An 18,477-nucleotide genomic window follows, 5' to 3' on the forward strand; every position below is an offset into this window, starting at 1 on the left:
ATTTTTTGAAACTTCCTTGCAGTGTCTATCAAGGTTTGGGCAGGCGTAATCACTAGTGGTCACATTCCTCTCGTTTCTGTGGCAAAAAGAGGCAAAGGTTAACATCCACCTGTATCTACAAGATTCTGTAGAGCTTCGTTCGCGACCCTGATTTCTGTTCCACTTGGAGGTGTAGTCTTAGAGTTTGCAGCAGCAGGGCGCCCCACCAAACAATCGAATAGTAAATCAACGCTACATCACTGGGTCAGCGCCCTCCCGCTTTACTACCTCAACTCAACCCAGTGCACTCCCGTTTGTGGATTATTCTTGAGGAGGAGACCAGCGCCATTCAGCAGACCTGCATGGCAGCAGTAAGTCAACTCATAGAAACACTGATCTATTGGGACATACAAATGCAATGGGTCACATTTACATTAATTACAAAAATCACATTTCAAAAACACGTTAGTACAAGGTAGTACTGCGTAAGTAGTGTGTGTGTGTGTGTGTGTGTGTGTGTGTGTGTGTGTGTGTGTGTGTGTGTGTGTGTGTGTGCGCGTGCGTGCGTGCGTGCGTGCGCGCCTGCGTGTGTTATGCGTAGCAGCTGAATGTGGTTGGACGTCGCCCGACTCCTGAGGCAAGCACGTGGCACCCACTTGAACGCGACAAATACGAGGACGTGTGTGGGCACATCATTTTAAGGCTCTGTGGCGTCCTTAGGCGCGACCATCGTCCACGTGGCGCGGAGCATGGCTTCATTGCTTCCTGCTTGGTCGATGACCGCGGTGCCTCGTTCACTGGACGAGTTCTGGACTGCGCCATGCCAGCTCGTATCGCGGACTGGGGAGTACTGGAAGGAGCTCCGCAACCTCGCGACGAGCGGATAGCCCCCCTGCTCGTCGGAGTCAGTTCGGGTATCGGGGTTCCAAGCATTGAGTAGAAAAACGCAGAGGCACCATTACCGCTGAATGGAGCGGGTATGGAATGGAACATGTGCGCGCATTCTGAAATGTTGCACGGCTCGGACTTCGTAGGTGTCGTGGGTTTCGGGGTCCAACGAAACGAAGGAGCAATCTTCGACAGTCTGCATGTGTTGGTGGTGTCCGATCTAAGCGGCTGATGCGGACATGTGGGGTCAATCGCGCGTATCCCCTGTGAGCACTCGGGGATCGCCACCGACTGGGCGTTAGGGCGGCACGAGGTGAAGTATTGGCAAGCACTCGCCCACTCTGCTGCCGTTGACGCCGAAGCTTTCGCACACCGATTCGCCGAGCTTCGTTGTTGCTTGCAGAGTTTTTCCTGAATCATCTAACAAAATGTGTTTCTACTGCCATAAACTGTGGAATGATAGATAGAGTGATATGCCCGCTGCCAATGTGTCAGTATGAAATAGAACAGCCAGCCAAATCTGCTGGTTCATGAAGATCGCGGTGAAAGTTCGCGCGTCAGCTGGAACTACATCGCGGAGCGCCATTTTGGAGGTGATCTCACCGTACATCACCGAGCTGGGCGCGGCGCACATTTTTAGGGGCCTAGACAATGTGTACGGTCGCTTCAATGCGTTTTTTTTTTTGGCTTCGTAGCGTGATCGAGATACGAATACAGACGTTGGTTATGAGGGGTCGTGTTTCTCAAAAGCGGAAAAAGGTTAAAGCACTCGAACGCCTTGAACAGGACGCATGGAACTCGAATAACACTCTAGTTGGATTAAAGCAGTTTGGCTGCCCTTTTCTGTTGGAAGAAGCAAAGTAGCAATACTTCGGCTTGTGGACAGCCCAGGCAGTTCTGGTGTGGAGCAACGGGCATGAGTCTGATGCCACTAGTAGACACTCTTGAGGCTGTAGGCGCCGTGTGACCGGGCTCATACGTGTGGTCCGGATGCACTGGTGGTGCACTCGCATTCCCCATAACCCCTCTTCGAACTCGCTCTGCATTCGAGTGGAGAATTCGCACAGCGACGTGGAATGCTACCCAGGACATAGGGCAAAATTCGCTTTTCAGGGCAGTTTTGAGTGGACAGGAAAAGTGGTGGTAGTTGGTCAGGTGGGAGCAGAACATGCCCGATTAACCTCTCTTTCTCTTTTTCTCCGGATTGAGCAAGGCGGAGCATTCAGCAACTGTAGGATCTAAGAGGCGCTTATCAGGCAGGGACGAGTGTACGACGACCTTACTTCGATTGGGAGAGCCATGGCGCAGGTTGGGCTCAACTCCAGGGACCGGGCGGTATACTTAAGAAGGCCTAGATGTTCATCTAGTTGGTCTTGCATAGGTGATAAGGGGAATTAGTGCAAGAAATGGCACCACAGAAGAAGCGCTTGTCTTCGTCTCCCCTTCCATTGTGTGTACCTTTTGTTGCGCTAATCGCTCTCATACGATACCAAGAGCTCGGGACTTCCGATGATAAGGCACTTGCTCACAGATGAGCTGGCATGAATTGATTCACAAGATAAAATTGGGTGAAATTGAAAGAATATCTGGGACCCCGCGTCGCTTCCGCGCTATCCAGCATCGATGAATTGCGAAGGGCGTGGAATTTTTAAAGCCTACCACCTTGACGTGAAGCCAGACGAATACTGTAAAATCAACGAATGTTTTGTAATGTCGCAAGTACCATACTTGACCTCAGTTCCGCATACGAACAAAGGTAACAGGCTCCTTCACTTGCCACACTTTCTTTGCAGGAACAGCTGTTGTGGTTGAGCTGAGCAGCTATTGGAAGATGAAGTATCGTTGAGCTGCTGACGGTACAAGTTAACAAGGGCACCTGGTAAGCCTTTCAGCATAACATTTTTTTCAAACATTAGAATAATCACCCGGATAAACGCCAAAGCTCTCTAGAACGCTTCTGCAGAATGTGTCATAGAGATTTCTTAGCTTGTTGTAGTAATGTGAACTACGAACGTGGGCCACTACCACTAACTGGTTCATAAGGTCCACGACCAAAGGTAGCCGCGACCCAAGCGGTCGCTCGCGGGTGAATTGTGGCATTTTTGCTTGCCTCAGCGAAGCGGGCACGCTGAATGGCTGATCCCATTTGGTACTTCGTCAAATAGCTGAGCTTGTCTATCTTGGCTGAGTCATTACCGTCGATGCTTGCTTTAGGCAAACATCCAGGTCAATGCGACTCGCACAGGTCCTCAGAAAAAGTCGGCATCTGCAGCATGGGGAGTTCGACGCCTGACACCAACGCAGGGGGGTGAAACTCCCGGAGATGCGGAAACTGCAGCAAAGTCTGTCCGATTGTGTGCTCTAGTCGTTTCACTAAAGAGAGAAATATTCTGAGGTGTGTGAGTTTGTGTTGTGCAGTGCTGCAGAACCCAAGTTGTAGAGCGAAAGCTAGATTGTTAGGTCAGAGAAGACACAGAAAGGAAACACTGGAGGTGAGCCCCCCTTGAATTTCACGTGCCAGCAAACTGTGACGCCGTGGATATTGAGGGTGTCTGCTGGGTCTAAAGAGTTTTCTCCATCAGTAACCATGGACTGCACTGCATTCAAAGGAGCCAAAGACTGAATACTGCTGCAAACACATTTTCTGCGCTTCAACTACCAGTGCACGTGAAAACGCTTTGAAATACGTCACGTCAGGTCAAGTATGCAAGCATAAAGTTGTGTAAAAACAGTGCGACATTGACATGACACGAAATTAGCGTTGCGTAGGATAAAAATTTCCAAGATTGTACGAGGTGCAATAAGTTGTCTAGCATATATTTACCGCTTCACGTACATCCTCCAAACTGAGCGGGAGATGGACAATTTTTCTTTCAGTCATGCTTTCATATGTTTCGATGCTTTCTGCCGTACGGTAGTGCTTTAAAGGCTATAGAGATGACACTTGGTTGTCATCATTTCGTTTTATATTGTTTTCTTGTGGAGTTACTGCCCTTGTATTTCGTATCAACGCTCCCGAGGCATCTCACCTGGGTGTTCTATTACAATGTGTGGTCATGCTTTCGCTCCCGACATTCGGCAGGAGATGTGTTCTTTCCCGTTGTTCTTATTGCCAATTGACATTACGGATTTCAAACCTATTTCTCTTTCCTGTTGCATGCCTCAGCAAGCAAGACTAGGTCTACTACTTTTGACTGCTCATGACTGTTTTCTCGTTCTTTTCCCGACTGTTCCCTACTTGCACGGTTTCATTGAAGCTGGAGGTTCGAGAGCTGCCTGCTACTATCAAGAAAAAAAAAGAAAATGCCGGAGACTTTTTCCGTCCCCCCTTTCTTTCACTATCAAAAGCGATCCCTCCTTTTCAACAATGCCAACTCTGTTTCACGGACCTAACTTTTCACTCTTGCACCCACTTAACATCCTCCTTGAATAGAACGAGGTATAAAACACTGCCGTGGGAAAGAAGCAAGCCTAGGCTAACGAATTCTTGTCTGAAACATTTCCTCCGAGCTTCAATGTCTCGCTACAATGCGCCGCAAATGAGCCCCGGACTGAACGACGCAAGTTTGCAGAACTTTTCCCGCGCCTCAACGACACCCACGTACGGGAATGCACTTTGAAATGCGTAGCACGATGTTCCTACCCGAACTGTTTCGTATCGTTCCGCCTCTAAGAAAGTGTATTTGATAAAACAAAATAACGTGGGACACTTACGAAATAGCACGCTTGGCTCGAGGTCTGCAATACCAGAGGCATCAGAAATATTTCATCAGAACACCTCTCGCGTGTGCACCGTGATCTTGACTGCCTGCCAATCGTCGTGCACAGGGTAACCATATTGTGCCTGGTGGCGCGTGAATGCATTGCAGCAGCGGCCTGCACAGCCACACACACAACGCAATGGTACGCGACAAGTACAATCTGAGGTTCGATCTAAGTTCTTTTTTTTAATTTTAATGCACCTTCCAGCTGTGTGAGCATCCCGGTTAGTGCAGCGGGTATACCGCGGTTATGCAACAACATGCGCAAGAATGTGAGGCACACACTGTTATACTGCTTCAATGACATAATGAAGTTGTGAATTATAGATACGAATTGTGTAATTCGAATTCAAGCAGAAACTGATATGGGAGTTCATAGCTTTGAAGGGGTAAGATGTATTAGCGAAAGGATCTCCGTAATTCCAAAAAAGCGCTGTCTTAAATGGTATAAACTACCTGCTGTTTTAATGAAATATGAAAACTGAGCCAGAAACGAGCGGTAAAATTTGCTCCGTTAAAGAGAAGGAAGACCTTAGTCGACAATCATGAAGTCCGACTATCTGATTTCAGTTTCAGTGTATTTGTCCGGCGTATTTACAGGCGCGGGAGCAGAAATTAATGCTATACAGGCTGATAAAGGCATCTGCTCCTAAGGCAGTTCACCAAGCAGGTCGATGAGCAGAAGCATGCGAAAATCGCTCGGTGACCAAGAACCAGCAAGCAAGTGCACTAAATGAATAGTTTATTATACTACTATACAACATGATGGAAACTATAAACAAAATTATAGACATATATCAAGAACAAATATATATACACAAATTACGCATACAAAATAAAACAGCAGCAACTACAACTACAAAGAAAAAGAAGAAAAAAATATCCAATTACACAAATTTGGCATTATGTTCTATTGAAGCAGATGTGAAAGCATCATTCGTGCAAAGACTGGTATCACTGAGGTTGTTTAGGCGATTTACCAAAGAGGCTATTTGATACTCTACACTCCGCTTACCGAAGTTAGTCCTTAGCTTAATTTTTTTTTTGACGTATTAAGTAATATGTACGGTCTGGTGTGGTTTGGCGCACTAGAACAGTCACAGGCATGATTTAAGTGCATACCTGCTTACGCCTGGGCGCCTGCCTCTCTCCCCCAACTTGTTGGCGTAGGCGCGATGTATCCGCATAAGAAATAGATGGGGGCATCGTCCGAACCGTGTGCTTGTTTATAGAAAAAATGAAATTGCAGGCCTTCTTAGTTACTTCGTTTTAATTTCAATAAAATCCTTCTTCGCCTTCTTTGATCTCATTTTTTCAATGTATTTGTTTTGAACCAACATTTCGAGAGGTAAATACTGCACTGCGATTGTTTAAGCACAATGAAATGTGTCTGCACAGTCCACTCCGGTTCATGCGACCTCGCTCATGTTTACTTCCACCTGATTCAAACAAACTGAAATGGTCCCGAGAGAAAACATGCATTAGAGGGGAAGGAAAGTTAGCTCAGTTCAATCTCGAAAGCATACCGCTTTGCATAATTCCATCCCCACGCTCCCACACTGACGCCCCCTGGGGAGTGCGGCGCTTAGTACAAGCTTTGAAAAAGGAGAAAACCAGTAGACGAAGTTACTGCCTCTCTAGGTGTGGAGCTGTTCTAAACAAACTTATTTTTTGAATTTAGTGACCGACACTCTTCCACTAAAACGCCTTCTCTTCCTGAAGCGATTCGCTGCCGTTTGTTTGTGTCTTGTCACGTTCAGCCACTACTCAAACGTGTCGGCGCCCTTCGCCTTATGCTGATTGAGTCGCACTTCAAAAGCAAGGAACAAAACGACATCGCAGATCACTTTAAAAACATTGAATTCGCTCCTTTGCTACCGTTTGTGAATTCCGCCTTCCGCATATTTTGACGAAATCTTGCGGTCACGCGAGGGTCGAATTAACTTGAACCGACTCAACTGTATTCGCGATTGTTGCTTATGACGTTCATTTATAACCATTTATCGCGCTTCGTAATTCAAAATTTCCGAGCGCTTATTTTTCTAAATGCGCGAAGTCTCCGCGCATATTCATAATCATTCAGAACTGTTGCATTCATACCGCAACTTTATCTTGCAGAGTGATCAGTTGTGAATGCTGAGTGATAATTTGAAGCTAGATAGACGAGGCGTATAGCTGAATAGAAATATTACTCGTCCGTCCCTGGCTGGGCTAAACCTCCGTACATGCCACTCCTGTGGACAATAACGCCGCGTATCCTTCTAGCAGTGTCTAAGCTTTAACGGGGCCTCGGCGGTTTTACTCTTTGGGAATTTCGCTTAAGTCTTGGTCGCAGTCGTTATACGTGCACACATGCAAGTGGCGACAGATTATGAGAAAGATGTTGATGCCTTCGCATAAATGCTTTTGTTGAAACGCCTAAAGAAGGGCAGCACCCCTGTGTGGCAGCTATCGATGCCAACCTGTTCAAGGCGAATTCATCAACCCTTTTTCATGCGCGCAATCGGAACAAAGGAAGGTGTTTGATGCAGTTCCTTCTTAAACAGCAAGATAGCGGGAGATCAAGAAAGCAAGCGTCATGATAGAACAGTCCCTAGCATTACCTTAGGCAGCAGCGATGTTGAGAACATGTATACTGATCGGGCGTGATCTGAGCGGCACACGGGAAAGGCTAGCGTAAATGTTGGGGCATCATGGCCCTGTGCCTGCAGTTTGCGCCTTTAGCTGTGTGCTTGCTGACAGCTGCGCATGCATACATACATAGTCAAAGTCATGTTGTCCTCGTCGCTCCTTAATAGAAGGAAAAGGAAACAAGGCGTTTGATTTTTGATCTTCAGTAGAATGTCTTACCCGACGAGGAGTCACTGTCACTGTCACTGTCGGGTAATCCGCCTGCAAACGTGCAAAGCAAATCATCATCATGGGTAATCCGCCTGCAAACGTGCAAAGCAAATCATCATCATGACCACCACCACCACCACCACCACCACCACGACCACCACCACCACCACGACCACCACCACCACCACCACCACCACCACCAATTTGCAATCTTTGTAGATATTTCCCAAGATATTTACGTAAACCTCCTGTACTCCTTGATTGCATAGTGCCTCTATAACTGCTGGTCTCTCTACCAAATCAAATACTCTTTAGTGATCTATGAAAGCCTTACAGCGCGACTGATTGTGCTCTGCAGATTTCTCGATGAACTGATTGATGACATGGATGTGATTAATTGTAGAGTATCCCTTCCTGAAGCCAGCCTATTTTCTTCGTTGACTGAAGGCAAATGTTGCCCTTATTCAGTTTGACATTACCTAGGTGCATGTTTTATGTAACACTGGAAGTTAGATAATGGGTCTGTAATTTTTCAATTCTTTAACGTCTCCCATTTTGTGGATTAGTATAATGTCGGCATTCTTCCAGTTCTCTGGGACCACTGAAGTCCTGAGACATTTTGTACAAAGGGCCGCACACTCTTCAAGCATGATGTCAGTTCCATCACTGATTAAATCGACTGGTGGTCCATCTTCTCCTGCCGTTTTTCCTGTTTCATGTCTTGCCAGGTCCTTCTGACCTCATCGCTAGTTATAGGAGGAGTTTCTGTATCCTGTTCATTACTGTTTCTAATGGAGGTATCCGGACTCCTCTGGGTACTGTACAGGTCAGTATAGAATTCTACCGCTGCTTTTACTATATCTTCGAAATTGCAGATGATATTATCCTGCTTCTCTTTCAGTGCGTACATCTTGGCTCGTCCTATGCCAAGTTTTCTTCTCACTGACCTCATGTTGCGTCCACGTTTTACTGCTGTAAAACAAATAGGATGCGAAAAAATGGAGGACGCTGAAGCTTCGCCTTCAAGAGTGGAACGCTATCGCGTTCCAGTCGACCCGCCAAGGGGTGTAAGACATTGCGCTACGGCGCAGCGATCATTTATGAGGCGCCCTGCATCGGACTTTGCACCCACCAATCAGGCGGTGAGCGCCGAGCAACGCAGTGTTCGGTGCGGCAACGAAACGTGCGCCTGAGTAAGCGGAACCAACCAAACAACTCGTTGTATAGGAGGGAGAAATTATCTACGCCAGCCAAACGTCGTGATCAGCACGGAAAGCCGGGCCGTGATGCTCCATGAAGGCCGACGCGATCATGGGGCTGATGCCGCGATAGGATCGTCCTCTATCTCGCTTGGGAGCACCACGCAGACGCATGACTCCTCGGAAGCAGCTCGGCACACATCGCAGGGGACGCTTTCCCACCAGACGCTTTACGGCGCAGCGATCAGGTCAGAGGCGTCCCGCATCGGACGCTGCACCTAGGAATCGCGCTGTGAGCGGAAAGAGGAGCCGCGTCGTCAAAACGCGAGGGTACGAGTGACGAGTGAAGTTGGTAGGGAATAGAGCGAGAAAAGTTATTAAACGCTAGGGTAGTGGGGCATCCTCGCACCGGTCCCTGCACAGTCCGACGGGGAGAAGCGGGCGAGTGGCGCGCCACGTGTCGGGGCAGCACCGCACATTGCGAGGAGGGGTCTCCTGTGTTTGCCGCAAGATGGCTCTGCGTGTGCACAGAGCGCAGAAGAAATGTAGCGGAAACGTACTTCGCTACTCGTGTAACTGCGACTTCTGTAAGTTACAAGTTACATGCTCATAAATACCGATATACACACCAGTATAACTTTCTACGGCACGTTTCTAAGGCAACACCGCATTCAGTCTTGAAGCATCGACCGCCTTGAAGCATCGAATTTGTGGCTGATAGGTAGCGCCTCCATCTTACAATTCGGAGGCCCTGGTTCAATTCCCACCCAGCCCATCTTGCAAGTTGTTTTTTATTCATGAAGTCACAACCGGCACAAGCAACACGACAAATTGAACCCCGTATGACCCAGACAGAGCTCTGAGAGCAGCAGCCAACCGACGCAAGAGGGAACTGCGTGCGAGTGCGCCCTCAGACCCAGGCCCACTTCCAGCGGGTCTTCCCAGGTTGGGGCAGGTGCTCCTGCATAGGCTCCGTTCCGGCTTCGTCCTCACACCGGATGGGCTGTAGCGGTGGCGACAAAACCGGCCACGCCGGGAAAGACGCCCTCCATCTCCGTCTCCCAACTCGCCTTCCATCGCCTCCGCGAACCAAGAAGCGCTCTAGGCGCCACACAGGTGCCCTGACTGCGACATGGCCACGCGGCCATCCGCAGCCCATCCGTTTTGGGAGTGCCAGCGACACACTCAGCAGCGGGACCACCACCTGAGGGCGGTGCGAGTGTCGTCCTACGAGGAGTGGATTAGACCGGCAACTGGCTCGATGGACTCCGACAGGGTCATTCTGGACTCGCTCTTGGCTTTCGCCAAGGACGCGCAGCTTCTAGGACGGCTCTGAACACGCCTCCCCCTCCTCTTCTTATTCTCCATTATAGGCCTTCGCGCCATCCCTAAATAAATACATTTTGTCATCATCATTCATGAAGTGCCTCTCGGGATTTATCGCTCACGGCCAATCACGCCGACGCCGACGACACCGGATTTTCTGCGACACGAGCTCCTTAACGCTTTCGCGTTAAAAATCACGAGCTAGCGCTGCGTGTACTTGTAGAAACTGTCTCTAATTGCTGCGTTTCTTTCCCCATCGTTTTTTGTCTGACATTACGAACTCTTGTAGTGTTCGAAGTGTGACATTCATACATATACAATACAACACTATGATCAAGCAATAGTGTTGTCATTGAAATAATAGTCACTAAACCTATAAGGCTCCAAAATGACTACATTAAACATACTTAGGCGCCCTATGATCGACTCTGCATTACTGCGTGTCTGTCACCTGTTTGTTGATTACATGTTTGCGATTTGAAGATACCCTGGCACCTGCCGCGCATGACTATGTCATGTGCTATCCTATGTCTTTTTGAATGTAACGTGACGTATTTGATTTTCCAGTTTTAGAGGAATTTCTTACTCGCCGATCCAGTCCGGGAGAATCCTCGTGAAAACGTGAAAAAAATTCACAGATAGATTTGTACTTAGCCAAATGTGCATTTCTCGTTAATGTGAACAAATAATCTGTTTTCGCTTGACCATGCCTGGTCCAGCGTCACCAGTGCTGGTCATTATTCGAGTGTAATATTGATACACATGATTAAAAAGAAACGGTGAAAATCATGCCGATATAAGCGAAATAATGACGAATCAAGATACAAGGGCTACAATGCCTGTACGATGAATTGGTAGGACCGTCGTTAATCACTCTGTTCTCGATTTTTTCGTTACCGTCTGTCTATCACTCACTCTGCGTGAATAAACTACATGTCGTGTGTAATGCTCGAAAAGAGAAAATAATGTTTTAAAAGACAGCGTTCAGAGGTTCATTCATCGATTGCAATGCTTTTACCTAAGCTGCAAGCTAACAAATCTTTTTTTTATAGTGTTGAGATATTAGAGTTGCAGTAGGTGGAATTTAACCTCCACTACGAAGTGCAAGAAATTTGATTCGAATTGATACAGCGGTTTATTGGAGTAAAATTAGCACGTGTGCTTATTTTGTATTTGAACGAATGTGCTTGAATTTATTCATTTGAGTTGAACCCAAAGGTAAAAAAATTATGGGGTTTAACGTGCCAAAACCACTTCCTGATGATGAGGCACGCCGTAGTGGAGGACTCCGGCAATTTCAACCACCTAGGGATCTTTAACGTGCACCTAAATCTAAGTACACGGGTGTTTCCGCATTTCGCCTCCATCGAAATGTGGCTCCCATGGCCGGGATTCGATCCCGCGACCTCGTGCTCAGCAGCCTAACACCATAGCCAAGGAGCAACCATGGCAGGTACCCGATGGAAGGCGTTCCTTTAAATGCAATGGCCAATCGGGACATCAAACAAATGTGATTGCTAACGCCGTTCACTTTCTCTTTCTCTTTTAATTTGAGCTATAAATTATTAAATAACATAAACAACGCTGATCGAAAAAATTAATAGCAGCCACGACAGCGTCACGCGTAGTTTTCATCCTGGTAAGCTGGGATCCCAAACACAGCAGCTGCAGGCAGGCTCAGTTGCCTCTGTGAATTCTTGCGCCGGTGAGCGAAACTTTTTATACCTTGCGAGAAAAAAATACAAAATTATGAGACGGGGCGTTACAGTTGCACGACGCCTATTAACTTTGAATGTGCAAATGGGGGCCCAATGTAAAAGACTGTCCTGGATAGTCGATAGCGTTGGCGTTGCTCTTTCCTGAAAGGGCAAGCTGAAAAGACTTCCTGAAACTGAAAGGGCTTTCCTGAAAGGGCAAGCGCAGGAAACGTGGACGCAACCGCATTAACACTCGCAGCAATATGCAATCCCCGAACTTACTCGGGTATAATGACTGGTTAGAAAAGTCAGCTGAAAAAAAAAAGAAATGAAGAATTAGCCAAGTGAAAGCTTCTTCAGCGCCTATCGAATTGCGCAATTTACAGTGGGTGCGAAGACTTACACATGGCAGGGCAGCTTCAACCACTCGAAACCGGTGGACGGCCAGGGAGCGCAGGCAGTCGGCCTCGAAAGGGTGGCACTCTGCAATCGTGACAAATATTTGAAAGTGATCATCAACATCACCAAAAGTAACAAGAATAAAGACTAATTAAGACTAATAGATAGCTTGCACATGACGGTAGGGGTGCGGCTTCTCACCGGCGCTTTTCTTCTGAAGTGGCGGCTAGGATTACCTCAGTGCATCACACTCATGGCCAGCACTGCGACGGGCAGCCTGCCTTAATGTCGCAGAGAAGCAGTCTGATCGCTGCTGGCGTATGTGCCAGGACCACGGCAGAGCCACTCAAGAGCGTATGAAGAAGCATTTTCAATAGTGGAAATGATGTCCCAAAAGGGACGCGTGGCCGCCGCCATCTTAGTGAGGGAATGGTAAGGACATCCCGCTACTTTACCAGCGCTAAATTACCGTATAGAGACTGGTCGACGTGGAACTTTGACTTTTATTTAATAATTAAGCTAAACGTCTCGGGAAACTTTATTGGAAATCACGTCATGATTACTTGCCGAAGAGAATACGTTCGCCTGGAACCACCAGATCTTACTTTGTAATCAGCCTTGCACTTAGCAGACTAAAGCCACTTCTGCTGTGAGATGTGTTTAGCCGCCTCTGACTGGTGACGCAAGCGCTGGCTTCACTTCTGCTCGTAAGAACCTGCGAGAGCGTAGCCTCCAGAATTGTGTTTCTACACCTCCGTGGAGCCACCCAAGGAGGTATCACTATGCGAGACGCCAATGGACGCAGCTTTCTCAGCTTCTCGATCCTCCAATATGGCGGCTAGGATGAGCGTGCCAACCTGCTCGACCCTTCACACTGTGGGCTGCGGCGCCGAAGCGTGGGCAGGACAGGAATGTACGAACGACCCATGCACGCCCTTGTGTCGTCCGCGCCTTCCTTACTGCTCGGTGTGTTCCTCGGGCAACGCATCGTAGGATCCAGCAAAAGCTCGCCCAACTTTCACCTATCCGACAACATGTATTCGTCTTCGCGAAAAACACAACCAAACAAGAACACATTGAGAGGACGATCTCAAGTTTCTCAGTGTTACGTCTTCGTAGTCATAATGTGTAAATGCGCGCATTTCGTGGCGCGCTTGCGCTGGCAGAAGGCGAAAGAACGTTACTGGAACAGTAAATGCAAATAGGCCCCCGTAAACTGGTAAAACACCCTCTAAAAAGGCCGCGGCGCTTGTGTTGTGCAAGGAACGACTTATTTGCACTGTACTGCACAGGAACGCGGACGGGTACTAGCGCCACGAACTACGAGTCGTCTGTCGCGAATGCGAGCTAGTATAGCTGATGTTTCTGCGAAGACTAGTCTTTTTTTTTAACAATCGTGCGTGGTACATAGCGTAATTGTGATCGTAGACCTGCGTTGCTCGAACAGGTGGACGTGCAAGAGAAGTTTTAAATGTAGATAATCGGCTACTTAAGAAAAATGCAATAAATAAGTTCTAACTAATTACAATACGGCACATATTGCAATTGACAAATTGTATCCAGGGAGATCGTAGGGCGGATTCAATTTCAAGGCAAATTCAAGAAATTCAAATATGGCGTGACACGTGTTTTTGTGTCTTGACCCGTGTACTTAGATTTAGGTGCACGTTAAAAAACCGCAGGTGGTCCGAATTTTCGTAGTCCCCCACTGTGGCGTGTTCCATAATCAGAGCGTGGTTTTGTCACGTAAAACCCCACAATTAATTTTTTATGTCTTGACTCCCGAACTTTGTGAAGAAATAGATTGGCATTCGAGTTTTCTTCACGCTTTAGTGCGTAGAACTGTGTCCTGTTCAAAAAGTAGGTGCACCGCATAATTCGTGAGACATGTGCCTAGTTCAGTCGTGGTGCGGCACACTACTTAACTCGGTGTGAGGATACAATAGGGGATACAATGCGCTATGGTGATACAATAGGTACAAGGTGCTCCGAGGTATGCGGAAAGGTGTAATGGTTTCAGGCCTTACTTTTCGATATGCGGTTGTTTACTTTAAATCAGGGGTATAATCAGGACTCGATGTTAACCAAAGGTCAGTGGGTCGCCTCGCATTGGGCGCTCACGGGAAGACTACAAATGAAGCTCTGCAGGGTGATATGGGCTGGACCAGTTACTGCGCTGCACTTTACCCCAACCTTTCCTACCCATCATCAAGAATCTCCTTCTTTCTCTCTCTCGTGTTTAGGCGACGCGGCTCCTCTTTCAGCTCACAGCGCGATTCCTAGGTACAGCGTCCGATGCGGGACGCCTCTGACGTGATCGTTGCGCCTAAGCGCGTCTGGTGGGAAAGCGTCCCCTGCGATGTGTGCCGTGCTGCTGACGAGGATTCATGCGTCTGCGTGGTGCTCCCAAGCGTGATAGAGGACGATCCCATCGAGGCGTCAGCCCCATGATCGCATCCGCCTTCATGGCGCGTCGCGGCCCGGCTGTCCGGGCCGATCACGGCGTTTTGCTTGCGTAGATCATTTGTCCCTCCGAGACACCAAGTTCCTTAATTCGTTCCGCTTGCTCAGGCGCACGTTTAGTTTCCGCGCCGAACGCTGCGTTGCTCGGCGCTCACCGCGTGTCTCTGTGACTCAAGAGCATGCCGAGCGAATGAGTGGGCGGTGCGAACAGGGTGCGACAACGCTATCGCGTTCCACTCTTGAAGACGAAAGCTTAAGCGTCCTGTATTTTTTTTTATGCGAAGCATATTACGAGAGCTCAACCCAGCTCCTCAGGCGCGGCGGTGTCGCCATGAAATCACGTGACACCGTGACGTCACGACAGAGGAGAAGTGGCTTTGGCTCAACTCTTGCAAGACGGGCTGGGTGGGAATCGAACCAAGGTCTCCGGAGTGTGGGACGGAGACGCTACCACTGAGCCACGAGTACGATGCTTCAAAGCGGTACAAAAGCGCCTCTAGTGAATGCGGTGTTGCCTTAGAAACAAGCTGTTTCTAAGGCGTGCGTCTCTTGCTCAGGCGCACATTTCGTTGCCGCGCCGAACGCTGCTTTGCTCGACGCTCACCGCGTCCAATGCGGGACGCGTAGTCGCTGCCCTGTAGCCCATTATCTTACACCCCTTGGCGGGTCGACGGGAACGCTGTCGCGCTCCACTCTTGAAGGCGAAGAAGTAATGCATGAGTTGTTTCTTCGTCTAGCCGAACGAAATATAGCCAAGCAACAGCAGTTCACCAGGCTAAACAGTGGTTCAACAACTAAAATAAAGGCTAGTATGCTTCGCATCCTGGGCTTAACCTTACCTAAGCCACAGCCATTTTTTTTCGTGGCACTCGCAGCGTACATCATGGAACGTTGAAGACAGCGTCCTCAAGACTCCGAGCAACAGGGAACATGCTTTGCACTTCAATGTTTAATTGAAAAGGCATATGCACGTGTTTCGCCAGACCTGACCCTTGCGCCGTTAAACACCACAAATCACCTCACATGTAATTAGTTTGGTCCCTTAATAAATGGGATATGAGGGCTCGTATCCCTCGCTATGTTTCACGGCAGATCGGCGGCGGGCGGCGCGACAGCTTCGCGAAGTTGCAGCGAGGCAAAGGATTTGTCAAAGGCTAAGAAGAAAAGAAGTCGTGGAGAAACTCACTTGGAAAGCCACCTCCATAGTACCAAGAGAGAATATTTTACCATCACCTCGCGTGACAGGACTGCGAATTCGCCGAGCTGTCTGAAACCACGAAGTTATACGCCTGCCTCTCGGGTTCATTGGAGCGCTGTCGAGTCCGATCCGTATTGGGAGCTTCTACACGGGCACATTCGACCACGACTTTGCATGCTCCGGATCTAGTCGATAGCGATCGTAGGCTGTCTCGTCTGCACCGTAATGCTGTAGTTAGCTAAACCAGCTTGATCCGTATTGTCGGACAGCGTAAGATCTACCATTCTTGATCGGGACCGAAAAACATTTTGATCCCCTATCTGGCTTGATAGTAATCGAAAGTGCCCGTGTTGCACCGGGTGTTTAAAGAACGACCGAGAGCCACAGTGACTCAGACCGCCGCTGCCCTTCTCCCGCAACACAACTCGCATATAGTCAAGGTGCCACGCAGTACTCTTCGCATTTCTTTTTGACACATGGGTGATAACTAATCGTACGCCTGTGCTAACAGCGCGCGACTACTTGCAACTTTCTACTACAGAAATGTTACCGATCAAAAGCGCGCTGTCAAACACGAGAAAGCAGGGTGTGCGTCGCACGTGCAAGCAATGAGCCAACGCTCAATTCGTTACTCAAAGCACGTCGGAGTTGCCGTAGCGATACTTTCGGCGTCGCGAGCAAACTGCTATGACTGAGCAACAAGGCGAGAGCTACGGAAGCTGCCGCGAATCGTGGCAAGCATTGAGTAAAATGGCGAACTTTAGAGATCCGACTTCCTCTATTCTGCGGACGGCGGTTATCAATTCCTGCTTGCGTTGGGTTTGCATACCATTTAGCCGGGAAATTTTAGGAGAGAGGCGTCTGCCGGCCTAGGGTGCTTTTGTTGCGGTTATGATAGGTTCACTACGTAACAGTACCGCGGGCAGGTTGGTGATTACGAACCGATTGCTGAACGATTATTCGAACCGGTCCAATCGATCTCCAATCGGGAGGCTTTGATGTGGCGCTACAACTTTCTCATTGACACGTTTAATCTAACCATAATGTTCGAGATGTTAATATTAACACTAAATATGCAATTAGACAGACTGAAAAAAATTTATTGGAGTATCTCCAAGCGAAGGTAAACAATATTACCCTGGTTCGGCGCAGCTACGTGGCATCCCGATATATTTTTTAAACTATGAGCGAAGTTAGCCGGGACACCCTGTACATGCTGGAAACCTTGCGTTGTCAGACGCTAAGAATTCAGTTGCTCCTCTCACAAAATTGTGCTCTCCGTGGCATTATATTGGGGAAACTTGCGGTCTATCGAAGTCAACGTTACTTAGGCTTACAAGTGGCGGGAATGCGACGCAATATATAGATGCGAGACGCTCTCTCGGTTCTCGGTGGGGGCTCACCCTGTTCGCTGGGCACCACGGCGGACTCCGCAAAGAAAGACTCGTCACTGGCAGAGGAGGCGTAGCAAAAGCAATTGCCACTCTGATTCGAATCAGGGCAAACGAGTCAGAACCGCTGTTCGCCAAAGGCAGTCTCTTCTTCTTCTTCTTCTTCTTCTTCTTCTTCTTCTTCTTCTACCTTCGAATTTTGTCACGTGCCCACGAGGGGTGGGAGTGGGGGGGAGATTTGCGTGGTTCTCAGTGGAAACATAATATGAACTTCTGGCTTTCTGTTAACGTATTGATCAGTACAGTTCATATTTAATTATAGCAAATATAAATAATTTTCTGTTTCCGTTTCTTGAATAGTGATCGTGCCAATTACGACGAAGACGCTGCACTATGAAAAATGACACGATTCGACGTTAATAACGAGGAAAATACGCTTAACACGAGAGTCTCCCGGTCGCTGTGACGTACACATGTTCTGTATGACACACTTCCTTCAGGAACTCGGCCAAGGGTACTTGCCCCAAACGATAAAATGTTTGGGGCAAATACTTCCGAGAGAGGAAGGGCCACACGTGTTATATGGGCTGCTCTAAATAGGTCTTTCTTTAGGAATTATATTTTCCTGATAACATAAGGAAATGGTCCACCGATTCTATATCCCCACATGATGCACAAAGGTTCGGTGGTCATGCGGCTGATGATGGTCACGCGGCACCGCCTGATGTTTATTCCTTTACAGATATGGCACGTACCCACAAGTGGGGCTGAGCAGATGACCGCTGGAATGAGTATACTCTAGATAAGAGACATCGGAACGAGCAAGAAAATTAATAGCATTTGATGAGGACATATAAGAACATTTCAAATGAAAAATACTCGAAAACTCCAATATCCCAAATTACACGGTGCCCTATAGCAAGGTACTGCTGGATAGTTGCATAAACTCACGATGTGCATCACAAATAACCCTGTTGTGGCGACCATATTGCCACGATAATAAATTTTTTAACGCTCATCGAAAATGTAAGTTGGCAAAGCGGGAGTTCGAGGAAAATTTTTGAGCAATGATGTGGAGCTGCGGCAAAGGAGAAAACAAAAAGGTCAATAGTTTCTTTTTCGCAAACAAAAGAAGCGATGTTTCGAAATGCAGAGGCCGAATACATAGGGTAAAAATTTATGGTTGAGACTACATCCGCAGATGTCTAACATAACCTCGCTTTGGCGTGAGTGGTATTGATGTACAATATATTAATAACGTAAATACTGGAAGTTAATCAACGATAGCAGGGTGAGATGCTGGTGTGTGAATATCAAGGTCCAAATATGCAGTAT

At 47.9% G+C, this 18,477-nt stretch overlaps 1 protein-coding gene across 6 annotated transcripts in view; it reads right to left on the bottom strand.

Annotated features, from left to right (window-relative positions):
- The window catches only part of LOC139049969 (cell surface glycoprotein 1-like), a 52,038-nt gene extending 34,745 nt beyond the window's left edge, over positions 1–17,293 (bottom strand). For 2 of the 6 annotated variants that reach the window (XM_070525914.1, XM_070525910.1), the window contains exons 1-5: positions 17,155–17,293; positions 12,095–12,174; positions 11,974–12,003; positions 7,479–7,520; positions 4,582–4,605 (exon numbers count right to left, since the gene is read on the bottom strand). In XM_070525914.1, coding sequence (XP_070382015.1) covers positions 4,582–4,605; positions 7,479–7,520; positions 11,974–12,003; positions 12,095–12,098 — 100 coding nt within the window. In that variant the 5' untranslated portion in view covers positions 12,099–12,174; positions 17,155–17,293. The remainder of the gene's footprint in view (positions 1–4,581; positions 4,606–7,478; positions 7,521–11,973; positions 12,004–12,094; positions 12,175–17,154) is intronic. The other 4 variants (XM_070525912.1, XM_070525911.1, XM_070525913.1 and 1 more) reach the window with 4 other exon arrangements.
- Positions 17,294–18,477: the final 1,184 nt, after the last annotated feature.

The sequence above is a fragment of the Dermacentor albipictus genome, chromosome 9, assembly GCF_038994185.2.
Source record: "Dermacentor albipictus isolate Rhodes 1998 colony chromosome 9, USDA_Dalb.pri_finalv2, whole genome shotgun sequence".
Lineage (NCBI taxonomy): Eukaryota > Metazoa > Arthropoda > Arachnida > Ixodida > Ixodidae > Dermacentor > Dermacentor albipictus.